At 43.8% G+C, this 20,083-nt stretch overlaps 2 protein-coding genes across 3 annotated transcripts in view; one reads left to right on the top strand and one right to left on the bottom strand.

Moving 5' to 3' along the window:
• The window catches only part of dnaaf9 (dynein axonemal assembly factor 9), a 126,554-nt gene that overhangs the window by 58,160 nt on the left and 48,311 nt on the right, over positions 1–20,083 (top strand). Inside the window, exons 21-24 of the mRNA XM_071382351.1 lie at positions 319–465; positions 4,568–4,653; positions 4,759–4,860; positions 15,055–15,172. Coding sequence (XP_071238452.1) covers positions 319–465; positions 4,568–4,653; positions 4,759–4,860; positions 15,055–15,172 — 453 coding nt within the window. The remainder of the gene's footprint in view (positions 1–318; positions 466–4,567; positions 4,654–4,758; positions 4,861–15,054; positions 15,173–20,083) is intronic.
• Positions 17,657–20,062, bottom strand: LOC139563570 (putative nuclease HARBI1). 2 transcript variants are annotated; one of them, XR_011672588.1, is made up of 3 exons: positions 19,193–19,366; positions 18,985–19,096; positions 17,657–18,890 (listed from the first exon to the last, which is right to left on the bottom strand). XR_011672588.1 is itself a non-coding variant. In XM_071382352.1 (3 exons), exons 1-3 carry the CDS (start codon positions 19,444–19,446, stop codon positions 18,520–18,522), a joined length of 552 nt encoding a protein of 183 aa, XP_071238453.1. In that variant the 5' UTR covers positions 19,447–20,062; the 3' UTR covers positions 17,657–18,519. The 2 variants fall into 2 exon arrangements, 1 of the variants encoding a protein (XP_071238453.1); XM_071382352.1 differs by lacking the exon at positions 19,193–19,366 and adding an exon at positions 19,378–20,062.

Below are 20,083 nucleotides of genomic sequence, written 5' to 3'. Positions count from 1 at the left end.
GACTCCTTATCTCTCTGTGTCTGTCATCTGTGTCCGCCAGGACTCCTTATCTCTCTGTGTCTGTCATCTGTCCGCCAGGACTCCTTATCTCTCTGTGTCTGTCCTCTGTGTCCGCCAGGACTCCTTATCTCTCTGTGTCTGTCATCTGTGTCCGCCAGGACTCCTTATCTCTCTGTGTCTGTCATCTGTGTCCGCCAGGACTCCTTATCTCTCTGTGTCTGTCATCTGTGTCCGCCAGGACTCCTTATCTCTCTGTGTCTGTCATCTGTGTCCGCCAGGACTCCTTATCTCTCTGTGTCTGTCATCTGTGTCCGCCAGGACTCGTCGAGCGTGGTGGCAGCTCTGTTTGTACAGTATGAAGCTGCTCTGCTGTCCCACCTGCCCTTCCCTCTCCACAGTGACGACCACTGTTTGGTCTTCGGCCTCCAGCCACGCTCACAGAGTCACCGAGCCTTCTACTCACAGGTCAGTCACCGAGCCTTCTACTAACAGGTCAGTCAGTCAGTCACAGAGCCTTCTACTAACATGTCAGTCAGTCACAGAGCCTTCTACTAACAGGTCAGTCAGTCACAGAGCCTTCTACTAACAGGTCAGTCAGTCACAGAGCCTTCTACTAACAGGTCAGTCAGTCAGTCAGTCAGTCACCGAGCCTTCTACTAACAGGTCAGTCAGTCAGTCACAGAGCCTTCTACTAACATGTCAGTCAGTCACAGAGCCTTCTACTAACAGGTCAGTCAGTCAGTCAGTCAGTCACCGAGCCTTCTACTAATAGGTCAGTCAGTCAGTCACAGAGCCTTCTACTAACAGGTCAGTCAGTCACAGAGCCTTCTACTAACAGGTCAGTCAGTCACAGAGCCTTCTACTAACATGTCAGTCAGTCACAGAGCCTTCTACTAACAGGTCAGTCAGTCACAGAGCCTTCTACTCACAGGTCAGTCAGTCACAGAGCCTTCTACTCACAGGTCAGTCAGTCACAGAGCCTTCTACTCACAGGTCAGTCACCGAGCCTTCTACTCACAGGTCAGTCAGTCAGTCAGTCAGTCACCGAGCCTTCTACTAATAGGTCAGTCAGTCAGTCACAGAGCCTTCTACTAACATGTCAGTCAGTCACAGAGCCTTCTACTAACAGGTCAGTCAGTCACAGAGCCTTCTACTAACAGGTCAGTCAGTCACAGAGCCTTCTACTAACAGGTCAGTCAGTCACAGAGCCTTCTACTAACAGGTCAGTCAGTCACAGAGCCTTCTACTAACAGGTCAGTCAGTCACAGAGCCTTCTACTAACAGGTCAGTCAGTCACAGAGCCTTCTACTCACAGGTCAGTCAGTCACAGAGCCTTCTACTCACAGGTCAGTCACCGAGCCTTCTACTCACAGGTCAGTCAGTCAGTCAGTCAGTCACCGAGCCTTCTACTAATAGGTCAGTCAGTCACAGAGCCTTCTACTAACAGGTCAGTCAGTCACAGAGCCTTCTACTAACAGGTCAGTCAGTCACAGAGCCTTATACTGACAGATCGTGTGTTGTAGAAGGTTCTGTGTTAGGTTAGGTGTTGTATTGTGGTTGTTTAGGTGTTGTAATGTGGTTGTTTAAGTGTTGTATTGTTGTTGTTTAGGTGTTGTATTGTTGTTGTTTAGGTGTTGTATTGTGGTTGTTTAAGTGTTGTATTGTGGTTGTTTAGGTGTTGTAACGTGGTTGTTTAGGTGTTGTATTGTGGTTGTTTAGGTGTTGTATTGTTGTTGTTTAGGTGTTGTATTGTGGTTGTTTAGGTGTTGTATTGTGGTTGTTTAGGTGTTGTATTGTGGTTGTTTAGGTGTTGTATTGTGGTTGTTTAGGTGTTGTATTGTGGTTGTTTAGGTGTTGTTTAGGTGTTGTATTGTGGTTGTTTAGGTGTTTTGTTGTGGTTGTTTAGGTGTTTTGTTGTGGTTGTTTATCTGTTGTATTGTTGTTGTTGTATTGGTGTTGTTTAGGTGTTGTATTGGTGTTGTATTGTGGTTGTTTAGGTGTTGTATTGTTGTTGTTTAGGTGTTGTATTGTGGTTGTTTAGGTGTTGTGTTGTTGTTGTTTAGGTGTTGTATTGTTGTTGTTTAGGTGTTTTGTTGTTGTTGTTTAGGTGTTGTATTGTGGTTGTTTAGGTGTTGTGTTGTTGTTGTTTAGGTGTTGTATTGTGGTTGTTTAGGTGTTGTATTGTGGTTGTTTAGGTGTTGTATTGTGGTTGTTTAGGTGTTGTATTGTGGTTGTTTAGGTGTTGTATTGTGGTTGTTTAGGTGTTGTATTGTGGTTGTTTAGGTGTTGTATTGTTGTTGTTTAGGTGTTGTATTGTTGTTGTTTAGGTGTTGTATTGTTGTTGTTTAAGTGTTGTATTGTTGTTGTTTAGGTGTTGTATTGTTGTTGTTTAGGTGTTGTATTGTTGTTGTTTAGGTGTTGTATTGTGGTTGTTTAGGTGTTGTGTTGTTTAGGTGTTGTGGTTGTTTAGGTGTTGTATTGTGGTTGTTTAGGTGTTGTGTTGTGGTTGTTTAGGTGTTGTATTGTGGTTGTTTAGGTGTTGTATTGTGGTTGTTTAGGTGTTGTATTGTGGTTGTTTAGGTGTTGTATTGTGGTTGTTTAGGTGTTGTATTGTGGTTGTTTAGGTGTTGTATTGTGGTTGTTTAGGTGTTTTGTTGTGGTTGTTTAGGTGTTTTGTTGTGGTTGTTTATCTGTTGTATTGTTGTTGTTGTATTGGTGTTGTTTAGGTGTTGTATTGGTGTTGTATTGTGGTTGTTTAGGTGTTGTATTGTTGTTGTTTAGGTGTTGTATTGTGGTTGTTTAGGTGTTGTGTTGTTGTTGTTTAGGTGTTGTATTGTTGTTGTTTAGGTGTTTTGTTGTTGTTGTTTAGGTGTTTTGTTGTTGTTGTTTAGGTGTTGTATTGTGGTTGTTTAGGTGTTGTGTTGTTGTTGTTTAGGTGTTGTATTGTGGTTGTTTAGGTGTTGTATTGTGGTTGTTTAGGTGTTGTATTGTGGTTGTTTAGGTGTTGTATTGTGGTTGTTTAGGTGTTGTATTGTGGTTGTTTAGGTGTTGTATTGTTGTTGTTTAGGTGTTGTATTGTTGTTGTTTAGGTGTTGTATTGTTGTTGTTTAAGTGTTGTATTGTTGTTGTTTAGGTGTTGTATTGTTGTTGTTTAGGTGTTGTATTGTGGTTGTTTAGGTGTTGTATTGTTGTTGTTTAGGTGTTGTATTGTGGTTGTTTAGGTGTTTTGTTGTGGTTGTTTTGTTGTGGTTGTTTAGGTGTTGTATTGTGGTTGTTTAGGTGTTGTGTTGTTTAGGTGTTGTGGTTGTTTAGGTGTTGTATTGTGGTTGTTTAGGTGGTGTGTTGTGGTTGTTTAGGTGGTGTATTGTGGTTGTTTAGGTGTTGTATTGTGGTTGTTTAGGTGTTGTATTGTGGTTGTTTAGGTGTTGTATTGTGGTTGTTTAGGTGTTGTATTGTGGTTGTTTAGGTGTTGTATTGTGGTTGTTTAGGTGTTGTATTGTTGTTGTTTAAGTGTTGTATTGTTGTTGTTTAGGTGTTGTATTGTTGTTGTTTAGGTGTTGTATTGTGGTTGTTTAGGTGTTGTATTGTTGTTGTTTAGGTGTTGTATTGTGGTTGTTTAGGTGTTTTGTTGTGGTTGTTTTGTTGTGGTTGTTTAGGTGTTGTATTGTGGTTGTTTAGGTGTTGTGTTGTTTAGGTGTTGTGGTTGTTTAGGTGTTGTATTGTGGTTGTTTAGGTGGTGTGTTGTGGTTGTTTAGGTGTTGTATTGTGGTTGTTTAGGTGTTGTGTTGTTTAGGTGTTGTGGTTGTTTAGGTGTTGTATTGTGGTTGTTTAGGTGGTGTGTTGTGGTTGTTTAGGTGGTGTGTTGTGGTTGTTTAGGTGTTTTGTTGTTGTTGTTTAGGTGTTGTGTTGTTGTTGTTTAGGTGTTGTATTGTGGTTGTTTAGGTGTTGTATTGTGGTTGTTTAGGTGTTGTATTGTGGTTGTTTGGGTGTTGTATTGTGGTTGTTTAGGTGTTGTATTGTTGTTGTTTAGGTGTTTTGTTGTGGTTGTTTAAGTGCTGTATTGTGGTTGTTTAGGTGTTGTATTGTTGTTGTTTCGGTGTTGTATTGTATTGTTGTTGTTTAGGTGTTGTATTGTATTGTGGTTGTTTAGGTGTTGTATTGTGGTTGTTTAGGTGTTGTATTGTGGTTGTTTAGGTGTTTTTATTGTGGGTGTTTAGGTGTTGTATTGTGGGTGTTTAGGTGTTGTATTGTGGTTGTTTAGGTGTTGTATTGTTGTTGTTTAGGTGTTGTATTGTGGGTGTTTAGGTGTTGTATTGTGGGTGTTTAGGTGTTGTATTGTGGTTGTTTAGGTGTTGTATTCTGGTTGTTTAGGTGTTGTATTGTGGTTGTTTGGGTGTTGTATTGTGGTTGTTTGGGTGTTGTATTGTGGTTGTTTAGGTGTTGTATTGTGGTTGTTTAAGTGTTGTATTGTGGTTGTTTAGGTGTTGTATTGTGGTTGTTTAGGTGTTGTATTGTGGGAGTTTAGGTGTTGTATTGTGGTTGTTTAGGTGTTGTGTTGTGGTTGCAGGTGTTACCAGTGTGGCAGGGGTCAAACTCTGGACTCTCTCTGCAGCTGGTGGACAGAGAACAGCTGACCTGGGATCAGAGGAACATGTGAGTCACAGCAACGAACTGGCACTTACTCTACGACGTCTATGTGATCTGACTTTGATCTGTCAATATTAGGAGTAATGTTGATGATCCATGTTGTCCCTCAAGGCACTCCAGACTGCAGTGGCTGCATGACTGCCACGCTCCCCCTGTGGCCAAACGCAGAGGCAGCCTGAAGGCCTCATACTCCCAGCTACCAGAACAGGAGATGTATGTATACACTACCTAGTATACACTACCTAGTATACACTACCTACCACATAGAGGCAGCCTGAAGGCCTCATACCCCCAGCTACCAGAACAGGAGATGTATGTATACACTACCTAGTATACACTACCTAGTATACACTACCTACCACATAGAGGCAGCCTGAAGGCCTCATACCCCCAGCTACCAGAACAGGAGATGTATGTATACACTACCTAGTATACACTACCTAGTATACACTACCTACCACATAGAGGCAGCCTGAAGGCCTCATACTCCCAGCTACCAGAACAGGAGATGTATGTATACACTACCTAGTATACACTACCTACCACATAGAGGCAGTCGGACGGCCTCATACCCCCAGCTACCAGAACAGGACATGTAGGCTCCCGAGTGGCGCTGCGGTCTAAGGCACTACAGACCCTGGTTCGATCCTGGGCTGTATCACAACCGGCACTGATCGGGAGTCACATAGGGCGGCACACAATTGGCCCAGTGTTGTTCGGGTTAGGGGAGGGTTTGGCCGGGGTAGGCCTTCATTGTAAATAAGAATGTGTTCTTAACGGACTTGTCTAATTAAATAAATGTTAAATAAAACATACTTGGGGCGACGCACAATTGGCCCAGCGTCATCCGGGTTAGGGAGGGTTTGGCCGGTAGGGATATCCTTGTCTCATCGCGCTCCAGCGACTCCTGTGGCGGGCCGGGCGCAGTGCGCGCTAACCGAGGGGGCCAGGTGCACGGTGTTTCCTCCGACACATTGGTGTGGCTGGCTTCCGGGTTGGAGGCGCGCTGTGTTAAAGTGCGGCTTGGTTGGGTTGTGCTTCGGAGGACGCATGACTTTCGACCTTCGTCTCTCCCGAGCCCGTACGGGAGTTGTAGCGATGAGACAAGATAGTAATTACTAGCGATTGGATACCACGAAAAGGGGGGTAAAATAAAAAAAATAAAAAAAAATTCTATAAAATGTACTTATACCTACTCCCCTTGTGAAGGCAACAGGCTGTCGCCGTATGTATCACACCTGCCAGAAGGGTGGGAAATTAACAGCCGCAGTGGCCAGTGGGTGTCCAAACTTTACCAGCCACAAAACATTTTATGAGGCATATTTACTGAAAAGGCATGCACATGTTTTGTAATGTTAAGCAGCCAATCATTTTGACTAGAAACTTGCACGTGTCCAATCAGAGAAAGTGTGTATGGATACATACATACATACATACATACATACATACAGTTGAAGTCGGAAGTTTACATACACCTCAGCCAAATACATTTAAACTACATTTTTCACAATTCCTGACATTTAATCCTAGTAACAATCCCCTGTTTTAGGTCAGTAAGGATCACCACTTTATTTTAAGAATGTGAAATGTCAGAATAGTAGTAGAGAGAATGATTTATTTCAGCTTTTATTTCTTTCATCACATTCCCAGTGGGTCAGAAGTTTACAATACACTCAATTAGTATTTGGTAGCATTGCCTTTAAATTGTTTAACTTGGGTCAAACGTTTCGGGTAGCCTTCCACAAGCTTCCCACAATAAGTTGGGTGAATTTTGGCCAATTCCTCCTGACAGAGCTGGTGTAACTGAGTCAGGTTTGTAGGCCTCTTTGCTCGCACACGCTTTTTCAGCTCTGCCCACAAATGTTCTATAGGATTGAGGTCAGGGCTTTGTGATGGCCACTCCAATACCTTGACTTTGTTGTCCTTAAGCCATTTTGCCACAACTTTGGAAGTATGCTTGTGGTCATTGTCCATTTGGAAGACCCATTTGCGACCAAGCTTTAACTTTAACTGATGTCTTGAGATGTTGCTTCAATATATCCACATAATTTTCACAATTCCTGACATTTAATCCTAGTAACAATCCCCTGTTTTAGGTCAGTAAGGATCACCACTTTATTTTAAGAATGTGAAATGTCAGAATAATAGTAGAGAGAATGATTTATTTCAGCTTTTATTTCTTTCATCACATTCCCAGTGGGTCAGAAGTTTACAATACACTCAATTAGTATTTGGTAGCATTGCCTTTAAATTGTTTAACTTGGGTCAAACGTTTCGGGTAGCCTTCCACAAGCTTCCCACAATAAGTTGGGTGAATTTTGGCCAATTCCTCCTGACAGAGCTGGTGTAACTGAGTCAGGTTTGTAGGCCTCTTTGCTCGCACACGCTTTTTCAGCTCTGCCCACAAATGTTCTATAGGATTGAGGTCAGGGCTTTGTGATGGCCACTCCAATACCTTGACGTTGTTGTCCTTAAGCCATTTTGCCACAACTTTGGAAGTATGCTTGTGGTCATTGTCCATTTGGAAGACCCATTTGCGACCAAGCTTTAACTTTAACTGATGTCTTGAGATGTTGCTTCAATATATCCACATAATTTTCCGCCCTCATGATGCCATCTATTTTGTGAAGTGCACCAGTCCCTCCTGCAGCAAAGCACCCCCACAACATGATGCTGCCACCCCCATGCTTCATGGTTGGGATGGTGTTCTTCGGCTTGCAAGCCTCCCCCTTTTTCCTCCAAACATAACGATGGTCATTATAGCCAAACAGTTCTATTTTTGTTTCATCAGACCAGAGGTCATTTCTCCAAAAAGTACAATCTTTGTCCCCATGTGCAAATCGTAGTCTGTCTTTTTTATGGCGGTTTTGGAGCAGTGGCTTCGTCCTTGCTGAGCAGCCTTTCAAGTTATGTCGATATAGGACTCGTTTTACTGTGAATATAGATACTTTTGTACATGTTTCCCCCAGCATCTTCACAAGGTCCTTTGCTGTTGTTCTGGGATTGATTTGCACTTTCGCACCAAAGTACGTTCATCTCTAGGAGACAGAATGTGTCTCCTTCCTGAGCGGTATGACGGCTGCGTGGTCCCATGGTGTTTATACTTGCGTACTATTGTTTGTACAGATGAACGTGGTACCTTCAGGCATTTGGAAATTGCTCCCAAGGAGGAACCAGACTTGTGGAGGTCTACCATTTTTTTTCTGAGGTCTTGGCTCATTTCTGTTGATTTTCCCATCATGTCAAGCAAAGAGGCACTGAGTTTGAAGGTAGGCCTTGAAATACATCCACAGGTACACCTCCAATTGACACAAATTATTTCAATTAGCCTATCAGAAGCTTCTAAAGCCATGACATCATTTTCTGGAATTTTCCAAGCTGTTTAAAGGCACAGTCAACTTAGTGTATGTAAACTTCTGACCCACTGGAATTGTGATACAGTGAATTATAAGTGAAGTTGTGTAGTGGTTGAATAATGAGTTTTAATGACTCCAACCTATGTAAACTATCGACTACAACTGTGTATATATATACAGTGGGGCAAAAAAGTATTTAGTCAGCCACCAATTGTGCAAGTTCTCCCACTTAAAAAGATGAGAGAGGCCTGTAATTTTCATCATAGGTACACTTCAATTATGACAGACAAAATGAGAAAAAAAAATCCAGAAAATCACATTGTAGGATTTAAATTATGGTGGAAAATAAGTATTTGGTCACCTACAAACAAGCAAGATTTCTGGCTCTCACAGACCTTCTTTAAGAGGCTCCTCTGTCCTCACTCGTTACCTGTTAATGGCACCTGTTTGAACTTGTTATCAGTATAAAAAACACCTGTCCACAACCTCAAACAGTCACACTCCAAACTCCACTATGGCCAAGACCAAAGAGGTGTCAAAGGACACCAGAAACAAAATTGTAGACCTGCACCAGGCTGGGAAGACTGAATCTGCAATAGGTAAGCAGCTTGGTTTGAAGAAATCAACTGTGGGAGCAATTATTAGGAAATGGAAGACATACAGTGGGGAGAACAAGTATTTGATACACTGCCGATTTTGCAGGTTTTCCTACTTACAAAGCATGTAGAGGTCTGTAATTTTTATCATAGGTACACTTCAACTGTGAGAGACGGAATCTAAAACAAAAATCCAGAAAATCACATTGTATGATTTTTAAGTAATTCATTTGCATTTTATTGCATGACATAAGTATTTGATCACCTACCAACCAGTAAGAATTCCGGCTCTCACAGACCTGTTAGTTTTTCTTTAAGAAGCCCTCCTGTTCTCCACTCATTACCTGTATTAACTGCACCTGTTTGAACTCGTTACCTGTATAAAAGACACCTGTCCACACACTCAATCAAACAGACTCCAACCTCTCCACAATGGCCAAGACCAGAGAGCTGTGTAAGGACATCAGGGATAAAATTGTAGACCTGCACAAGGCTGGGATGGGCTACAGGACAATAGGCAAGCAGCTTGGTGAGAAGGCAACAACTGTTGGCGCAATTATTAGAAAATAGAAGAAAATAGAAGAAGTTCAAGATGATGGTCAATCACCCTCGGTCTGGGGCTCCATGCAAGATCTCACCTCGTGGGGCATCAATGATCATGAGGAAGGTGAGGGATCAGCCCAGAACTACACGGCAGGACCTGGTCAATGACCTGAAGAGAGCTGGGACCACAGTCTCAAAGAAAACCATTAGTAACACACTACGCCGTCATGGATTAAAATCCTGCAGCGCACACAAGGTCCCCCTGCTCAAGCAGGCGCATGTCCAGGCCCGTCTGAAGTTTGCCAATGACCATCTGGATGATCCAGAGGAGGAATGGGAGAAGGTCATGTGGTCTGATGATTCAAAAATAGAGCTTTTTGGTCTAAACTCCACTCGCCGTGTTTGGAGGAAGAAGAAGGATGAGTACAACCCCAAGAACACCATCCCAACCGTGAAGCATGGAGGTGGAAACATCATTCTTTGGGGATGCTTTTCTGCAAAGGGGACAGGACGACTGCACCGTATTGAGGGGAGGATGGATGGGGCCATGTATTGCGAGATCTTAGCCAACAACCTCCTTCCCTCAGTAAGAGCATTGATGATGGGTCGTGGCTGGGTCTTCCAGCATGACAACGACCCGAAACACACAGCCAGGGCAACTAAGGAGTGGCTCCGTAAGAAGTATCTCAAGGTCCTGGAGTGGCCTAGCCAGTCTCCAGACCTGAACCCAATAGAAAATCTTTGGAGGGAGCTGAAAGTCCGTATTGCCCAGCGACAGCCCCGAAACCTGAAGGATCTGGAGAAGGTCTGTATGGAGGAGTGGGCCAAAATCCCTGCTGCAGTGTGTGCAAACCTGGTCAAGAACTACAGGAAACGTATGATCTCTGTAATTGCAAACAAAGGATTCAGTACCAAATATTAAGTTCTGCTTTTCTGATGTATCAAATACTTATGTCATGCAATAAAATGCTAATTAATTACTTAAAAATCATACAATGTGATTTTCGGGATTTTTGTTTTAGATTCCGTCTCTCACAGTTGAAGTGTACCTATGATAAAAATTACAGACCTCTACATGCTTTGTAAGTAGGAAAACCTGCAAAATCGGCAGTGTATCAAATACTTGTTCTCCCCACTGTACAAGACCACTGATAATCTCCCTCGATCTGGGGCTCCACGCAAGATCTCACCCCGTGGGGTGAAAATGATCACAAGAACGGTGAGCAAAAATCGCAGAACCACACGGGGGGACCTAGTGAATGACCTGCAGAGAGCTGGGACCAAAGTAACAAAGCCTACCATCAGTAACACACTACGCCGCCAGGGACTCAAATCCTGCAGTGCAAGACGTGTCCCACTGCTTAAGCCAGTACATGTCCAGGCCCGTCTGAAGTTTGCTAGAGAGCATTTGGATGATCCAGAAGAAGATTGGGAGAATGTCATATGGTCAGATGAAACCAAAATATAACTTTTTGGTTAAAACTCAACTCGTCGTGTTTGGAGGACAAAGAATGCTGAGTTGCATCCAAAGAACACCATACCTACTGTGAAGCATGGGGGTGGAAACATCATGCTTTGGGGCTGTTTTTCTGCAAAGGGACCAGGACGACTGATCCGTGTAAAGGAAAGAATGAATGGGGCCATGTATCGTGAGATTTTGAGTGAAAACCTCCTTCCATTAGCAAGGGCATTGAAGATGAAACGTGGCTGGGTCTTTCAGCATGACAATGATCCCAAACACACCGCCCGGGCAACGAAGGAGTGGCTTTGTAAGAAGCATTTCAAGGTCCTGGAGTGGCCTAGCCAGTCTCCAGATCTCAACCCCATAGAAAATCTTTGGAGGGAGTTGAAAGTCCGTGTTGCCCAGCAACAGCCCCAAAACATCACTGCTCTAGAGGAGATCTGCATGGAGGAATGGGCCAAAATACCAGCAACAGTGTGTGAAAACCTTGTGAAGACTTACAGAAAACGTTTGACCTCTGTCATTGCCAACAAAGGGTATATAACAAAGTATTGAGATAAACTTTTGTTATTGACCAAATACTTATTTTCCACCATAATTTGCAAATAAATTCATTAAAAATCCTACAATGTGATTTTCTGGATTTTTTTTTCTTCTCATTTTGTCTGTCATAGTTGAAGTGTACCTATGATGAAAATTACAGGCCTCTCTCATATTTTTAAGTGGGAGAACTTGCACAATTGGTGGCTGACTAAATACTTTTTTGCCCCACTGTATATATATATATATGAGGTTGACCGATTATGATTTTTCAATACCGATTATTGGAGGACCAAAAAAGCCGATACGATTAATCAGCCAATTAATACAAATATATATATATTTTTTTTAAATGACAGTTACAACAATACTGAATGAACACTTTTATTTTAACTCAATATAATACATAAATTAAATCATTTTATTTTTTTATTTTTTTAATTTAACCAGGCAAGTTGAGAACAAGTTCAAGATAAAGCAAAGCAGTTCGACACATACAACAACACAGAGTTACACATGGAATAAAACAAACATACAGTCAATAATACAGTAGAAAAATAAGTCTATATACAATGTGAGCAAGTGAGGTGAGATAAGGGAGGTAAGGCAATAAATAGGCCATGGTGGCGAAGTAAATACAATATAGCAAGTAAAACACTGGAATGGTAGATTTGCAGTGGAAGAATGTGCAAAGTAAAGATAGAAATAATGGGGTGCAAAGGAGCAAAATAAATAAATAAATACAGTAGGGGAAGAGGTAGTTGTTTGGGCTAAATTATAGATGGGCTATGTACAGGTACAGTAATCTGTGAGCTGCTCTGACAGCTGGTGCTTAAAGCTAGTGAGGGAGATAAGTGTTTCCAGTTTCAGAGATTTTTGTAGTTCATTGGCAGCAGAGAACTGGAAGGAGAGGTGGCCAAAGAATGAATTGGTTTTGGGGGTGACCAGAGAGATATACCTGCTGGAGCGCGTGCTACAGGTGGGTGCTGCTATGGTGACCAGCGAGCTGAGATAAGGGGGGACTTTACCTAGCAGGGTCTTGTAGATGACATGGAGCCAGTGGGTTTGGTGACTAGTATGAAGCGAGGGCCAGCCAACGAGAGCGTACAGGTCGCAGTGGTGGGTAGTATATGGGGCTTTGGTGACAAAACGGATGGCACTGTGATAGACTGCATCCAATTTATTGAGTAGGGTATTGGAGGCTATTTTGTAAATTTTTGTAAATGACATCGCCGAAGTCGAGGATCGGTAGGATGGTCAGTTTTACAGGGGTATGTTTGGCAGCATGAGTGAAGGATGCTTTGTTGCGAAATAGGAAGCCAATTCTAGATTTAACTTTGGATTGGAGATGTTTGATGTGAGTCTGGAAGGAGAGTTTACAGTCTAACCAGACACCTAGGTATTTGTAGTTGTCCACATATTCTAAGTCAGAACCGTCCAGAGTAGTGATGCTGGATGGGCGGGCAGGTGCAGGCAGCGATCGGTTGAAGAGTATGCATTTAGTTTTACTTGTATTTAAGAGCAATTGGAGGCCACGGAAGGAGAGTTGTATGGCATTGAAACTCGTCTGGAGGGTTGTTAACACAGTGTCCAAAGAAGGGCCAGAAGTATACAGAATGGTGTCGTCTGCGTAGAGGTGGATCAGAGACTCACCAGCAGCAAGAGCGACATCATTGATGTATACAGAGAAGAGAGTCGGTCCAAGAATTGAACCCTGTGGCACCCCCATAGAGACAGCCAGAGGCCCGGACAACAGGCCCTCCGATTTGACACACTGAACTCTATCAGAGAAGTAGTTGGTGAACCAGGCGAGGCAGTCATTTCAGAAACCAAGGCTATCGAATCTGCCGATGAGGATGTGATGATTGACAGAGTCGAAAGCCTTGGCCAGGTTGATGAATACGGCTGCACAATATTGTTTCTTATCGATGGCGGTTAGGATATCGTTTAGGACCTTGAGCGTGGCTGAGGTGCACCCATGACCAGCTCTGAAACCAGATTGCATAGCGGAGAAGGTACGGTGGGATTCGAAATGGTCTGTAATCTGTTTGTTAACTTGGCTTTCGAAGACCTTAGAAAGGCAGGGTATGATAGATATAGGTCTGTAGCAGTTTGGGTCTAGAGTGTCTCCCTCTTTGAAGAGGGGGATGACCGCGGCTGCTTTCCAATCTTCAGGGATCTCAGACGATACGAAAGAGAGGTTGAACAGGCTAGTAATAGGGGTTGCAACAATTTCGGCAGATAATTTTAGAAAGAGAGGGTCCAGATTGTCTAGCCCGGCTGAATTGTATTGGTCCAGATTTTGCAGCTCTTTCAGAACATCAGCTGACTGGATTTGGGAGAAGGAGAAATGGGGAAGGCTTGGGTGAGTTGCTGTGCGGGGTGCAGTGCTGTTGACCGGGGTAGGGGTAGCCAGGTGGAAAGCATGGCCAGCCGTAGAAAAATGCTTATTGAAATTCTCAATTATCGTGGATTTATCGGTGGTGACAGTGTTTCCTATCCTTAGTGCAGTGGGCAGCTGGGAGGAGGTGCTCTTATTCTCCATGGACTTTACAGTGTCCCAGAACTTTTTGGAGTTTGTGATCGGTGTCCAAAAATGCAGATTACCAAGTGTTATGAAAACTTGAAATCGGTCCTAATTAATCGGCCATGCATATTACTCGGTCGACCTCTAATATATATACACATACACTACCGTTCAAAAGTTTGGGGTCACTTCGAAATGTCCTTGTTTTTGAAAGAAAAGCACATTTTTTTGTTCATTAAAATAACATTACATTGATCAGAAATACATTGTAGATATTGTTAATGTTGTAAATGGCTATTGTACTTGGAAACAGCTGTTTATTTTAATGGAATATCTACATAGGTGAACAGAGGCCCATTATCAGCAACCATCACTCCTGTGATCCAATGGCACGTTGTGTTAGCTAATCCAAGTTTATCATTCTACGTCAGCAGTGAAGAGGTGACTCCGGGATGTTGGCCTTCTAGGCAGAATTGCAAAGAAAAAGCCATATGGCCAATAAAATATTAAGATGGGCAAAATAACCCAGACACTGGACAGAGGAACTCTGCCTAGAAGGCCAGCATCCCGGAGTCGCCTCTTCGCTGTTGACGTTGAGACTGGTGTTTTGCAGGTACTATTTAATGAATCTGCCAGTTGAGGACTTGTGAGGCGTCTGTTTCTCAAACTAGACACTCTAATGTACTTGTCCTCTTGCTCAGTTGTGCACCGGGGCCTCCACCTCCTCTTTCTTAGAGCCAGTTTGTGCTGTTCTGTGAAGGGAGTAGTACACAGCGTTATACGAGATCGTCAGTTTCTTGGCAATTTCTCGCATGGAATAGCCTTCATTTTTCAGAACAAGAATAGACTGACGAGTTTCAGAAGAAAGTCCTTTGTTTCTGGCCATTTTGAGCCTGTAATCGAACCCACAAATGCTGATGCTCCAGATACTCAACTAGTCTAAAGGCCAGTTTTATTGCTTCTTTAATCAGGACAACAGTTTTCAGCTGTGCTAACATAATTGCAAAAGGGTTTTCTAATGATCAATTAGCCTTTTAAAATGATAAAGTTGTAGTAGCTAACACAACGTGCCATTGGAACACAGGAGTGATGGTTGCTGATGATGGGCCTCAGTAGATATTCCATTAAAAATCTGCCGTTTTCAGCTACAATATTCATTTACCACATTAACAATGTCTACACTGTATTTCTGATCAATTTGATGTTATTTCAATGGACAAAAAAACTAGATTTTCTTTCAAAAACAAGGATATTTCTAAGTGACCTCAAACTTTTGAACGGTAGTATATATGTATAGATGTCCCACCCTGCCTGCCAATAGCCCAAGTTGTTCTCCCATTGAACCCCCCCAACATGCTTCCTAATGCTGCTGTGTTCCAACAGGTTCCTGCAGCACTTTGCTCTGAGCAGTGTGGGTCAGGAGCCCATCCAGGATGACCACCTGGGGGCACTGTTCTCCACGCCAGACACCAGGAACCCTCTGGCAGGACGCACTGACAAGGTAACCAACCCTCTGGCAGGACGCACTGACAAGGTAACCAACCCTCTGGCAGGACAGACTGACAAGGTAACTAACCCTCTGGCAGGACAGACTGACAAGGTAACCAACCCTCTGGCAGGATGCACTGACAAGGTAACCAACCCTCTGGCAGGACGCACTGACAAGGTAACCAACCCTCTGGCAGGACAGACTGACAAGGTAACTAACCCTCTGGCAGGACAGACTGACAAGGTAAACAACCCTCTGGCAGGACGCACTGACAAGGTAACTAACCCTCTGGCAGGACAGACTGACAAGGTAACCAACCCTCTAACAGGACAGACTGACAAGGTAACCAACCCTCTGGCAGGACAGACTGACAAGGTAACCAACCCTCTGGCAGGACAGACTGACAAGGTAACTAACCCTCTGGCAGGACAGACTGACAAGGTAACTAACCCTCTGGCAGGACGCACTGACAAGGTAACCAACCCTCTGGCAGGACAGACTGACAAGGTAACCAACCCTCTGGCAGGACAGACTGACAAGGTAACCAACCCTCTAACAGGACGCACTGACAAGGTAACCAACCCTCTGGCAGGACAGACTGACAAGGTAACCAACCCTCTGGCAGGACGCACTGACAAGGTAACCAACCCTCTGGCAGGACAGACTGACAAGGTAACTAACCCTCTGGCAGGACAGACTGACAAGGTAACCAACCCTCTGGCAGGACAGACTGACAAGGTAACCAACCCTCTGGCAGGACAGACTGACAAGGTAACCAACCCTCTGGCAGGACAGACTGACAAGGTAACCAACCCTCCCACAGGACAGACTGACAAGGTAACCAACCCTCTAACAGGACAGACTGACAAGGTAACCAATCCTCTAACAGGACAGACTGACAAGGTAACTAACCCTCTAACAGGACAGACTGACAAGGTAACCAACCCTCTAACAGGACAGACTGACAAGGTAACCAACCCTCTAACAGGACAGACTGACAAGGTAACTAACCCTCTGGCAGGACAGACTGACAAGGTAACTAACCCTCTGGCAGGACAGACTGACAAGGTAACCAACCCTCTGGCAGGACGCACTGACAAGGTAACTAACCCTCTGGCAGGACAGACTGACAAGGTAACCAACCCTCTCACAGGACAGACTGACAAGGTAACCAACCCTCTAACAGGACAGACAAGGTAACCAACCCTCTGACAGGACAGACTGACAAGGTAACTAACCCTCTCACAGGACAGACTGACAAGGTAACCAACCCTCTAACAGGACAGACAAGGTAACCAACCCTCTGACAGGACAGACTGACAAGGTAACCAACCCTCTAACAGGACAGACAAGGTAACCAACCCTCTAACAGGACAGACAAGGTAACCAACCCTCTAACAGGACAGACAAGGTAACCAACCCTCTAACAGGACAGACAAGGTAACCAACCCTCTAACAGGACAGACAAGGTAACCAACCCTCTAACAGGACAGACAAGGTAACCAACCCTCTGGCAGGACAGACTGACAAGGTAACCAACCCTCTAACAGGACAGACAAGGTAACCAACCCTCTAACAGGACAGACAAGGTAACCAACCCTCTAACAGGACAGACAAGGTAACCAACCCTCTGGCAGGACAGACTGACAAGGTAACCAACCCTCTAACAGGACAGACAAGGTAACCAACCCTCTAACAGGACAGACAAGGTAACCAACCCTCTGGCAGGACAGACTGACAAGGTAACCAACCCTCTAACAGGACAGACAAGGTAACCAACCCTCTAACAGGACAGACAAGGTAACCAACCCTCTAACAGGACAGACAAGGTAACCAACCCTCTGGCAGGACAGACAAGGTAACCAACCCTCTCACAGGACAGACAAGGTAACCAACCCTCTAACAGGACAGACAAGGTAACCAACCCTCTCACAGGACAGACAAGGTAACCAACCCTCTAACAGGACAGACAAGGTAACCAACCCTCTCACAGGACAGACAAGGTAACCAACCCTCTAACAGGACAGACAAGGTAACCAACCCTCTCACAGGACAGACAAGGTAACCAACCCTCTAACAGGACAGACAAGGTAACCAACCCTCTCACAGGACAGACAAGGTAACCAACCCTCTGGCAGGACAGACAAGGTAACTAACACAGATGACTATTGTGTCTTCCCAGCTCCCACTACTTCCCACATGTTGTTGATAGTCCAGGAGTCTGAGGTACCTGTGTGTTTGTGTTGATAGTCCAGGGGCCTGTTGCACAAAACTAGGATAAGGGATTAAGCCAGGATATCTTGGTGATCCTGGCTCAATTGATCCGTAATCCGGTTGCACTAAAGATGGATAGGGGGCAGGAGGATATGTTATGGTATAAATTACCATGGAGATTTATTCTGAGATTTATTTATTCTTCCAGGATCTATTTAATCTCATCCCTAATGTCAGTCAGCAGTCACCACAAATGGAAACCAATAGTTATTTCACTGCTCACTATACATTGTTATCACATATAACTAGACCCACTGTTATTATTTAAACGTTTGTGATCATTAATTTCAATGATTTTGGATAAAAAATGATTTTTAGATGATGTTGCTATCATTAGATAATTTACAGTTTCCCATAGACTATAAGGCTATATATAAAATGATAGAATATTAGGGCCACAGAGGGGGAAAAAACACAAGTCATAATATTGTAACCAGTTGTTTTAAAGGAGGACAGTTGTTAAAATGACAGATGTGGGGCATTTCGTGAAATTGTACTTCAGTATGGTTTCATAAACAAAGACATGCTGATGTGCCAGAATATTAAGTATCACAAGTATCAAAACTGTAAAAACAATATGTAGCTTTTCTGCAGAAAGAACCAGCCTCATAAATGTATGACTTTATCCTTTTTCTTCAGTGTGGCCCTAGTACTCTGTCATATAAACAAATACACATTCCATATGAATATAAAAACACAATGTGTAACATTATGTTCCTTTATTGAATAAGGACAAAACAAAGCAGGTAAACCATCAGCTCCTTTCGAAACTGAAGTCACAGTGACTCTACAAGATGGAAAGCACAGAATCCAAGCATATTATACAAAATGATACATACACATTCAAAGGTCTGTATATAACACACCCTGCATGTCTGCACACTAAAATAAATGCAGGACAAATCCATACACATCAACTGAACAGACAAATGAATGGATGCAGTAGCCTCCCTGCAGCCTTGTATTACACACAGTATACCGCACAAACATCATAAGAGGCCAAATTCGTCAAAAAACGAACCCAAAAAAACCCAAATTCCTCTGCCACCGCAGGACATATTTAACCAAAATTGAAAGCACACATACTAACTAAAATAATTCAACACATATTGGTCCCTCAGCAGCCGACCACTGTCGTCATCAGGGAAGATTGCCGGATTGTCCCAGTCCATGGCTGGTGGCACTCTGGGGGCCCTCTCCTTCCTCAGGCAGGCCACATTGTGGAGGACAGCACAAGCCACAGTAATATCACATGCCCTAACAGGGCTGACCCTTAATTTGTGAAGGCAGTGAAAGCGTGCCTTCAGGAGGCCAAAGGTCATTTCAACTCTGGCCCTGGTCCTGGCATGGGCATGGTTGTAGGCCTGCTGTGCTTCCTGGGGGTCTGTGAAAGGTGTCAGGAGAAAAGGCTGGCAGCCATACCCCCTGTCTCCCAGCAACACACCAGAGAATTCACCTGTCAACACAAAATCTCATCATTACTACCTCATAAACACAGTGATATTCTTGACACAGCCATGATGGTTATAAATAGGGGTTGTGTGGCTTACCTTGTGATAGGCACTGATAGATTTCAGAGGCCCGAAAGATTCTGGAGTCATGGACTGAGCCAGGCCATTTTGCCACAACATTGCTGATCACACAGTCAGCATTGCAGACCATCTGAAATCATAAGATGAGGAATATTACACCAATCAATGCACATCACTGGCAATGCAGAGTGTTCGTCAATGGACAATATCAAAAAGTTATGTTCACCTGAACATTAATGCTGTGAAAGGATTTCCTATTCACAAAATCGGCCTCATGGGCACCTGAGGGGGCTTTTATCCTTATGTGTGTGCAGTCCACTGCACCAATGACATTGGGGAAACCTGTCACACAAAGTAATGAGTATCCTACTATGTGTTAACAGTTGTCCTGTAATTTGTAGATCCTCTTACCTGCAATCCTATAGAACTCCTCTTTGATGTCACAGAGTCTTCTGTGGCCAGGGAAGGAGATGAAGACATCTGCTAATGCTTTGATAGCCAGACACACACTCCTTATTGTGCGGCAAATTGTGGCCTTGTTCAGCTGTTCTGCATCCCCCACTGAGTACAGGAAGGCTCCACTAGCAAAAAAGCGCAAGGCCACACAAACCATTTGCTCCACACTCAGTGCATGGCTCCGTGCAGTGCGGTGCTTAATCCTGGGACCCAGTAGTCTGCATAGATACCTGATGCCATCTGCAGAAAACCTGTATCTTTCATATAGATGGTCATCAGGGAAGGCCAGTGGGTCCAACCGGTCCCTGAAGACCCTTTCTCGCCTGAAGGCTCTCCTCAGCACAAGTGCTTCTTCATCCACCACATCTCGCACGAATGGGCATGCCATTGTCAGAGCAGAAAGGAACACACAATTTTGGGCCTTCATATAGGCTAGTGGCCACACCTGGTGCTGGGGGGGTGGGCAAAAGAGGGCGATGCCTTATAACGATGACTTGGTTGTACTGATTGCTGGGAAAATAAAAAAAACCTTAGAAAGATGCCACCATCCTGTGTGCTCACAATAAGAGCTCATATGTCATGGCTCACTTGACTTTACGAGAATATACCTAATTTTTATTTTGAGCTGTGTCATCTTCTTGGAGCTGGGGGAGGAAAGAAA

This window comes from Salvelinus alpinus, chromosome 34 (assembly GCF_045679555.1).
Source record: "Salvelinus alpinus chromosome 34, SLU_Salpinus.1, whole genome shotgun sequence".
NCBI classification, from domain to species: Eukaryota; Metazoa; Chordata; class Actinopteri; order Salmoniformes; family Salmonidae; genus Salvelinus; species Salvelinus alpinus.
Note: the sequence above shows the minus strand (reverse complement) of the source record. Positions and strands in the feature narration are given on the sequence as shown.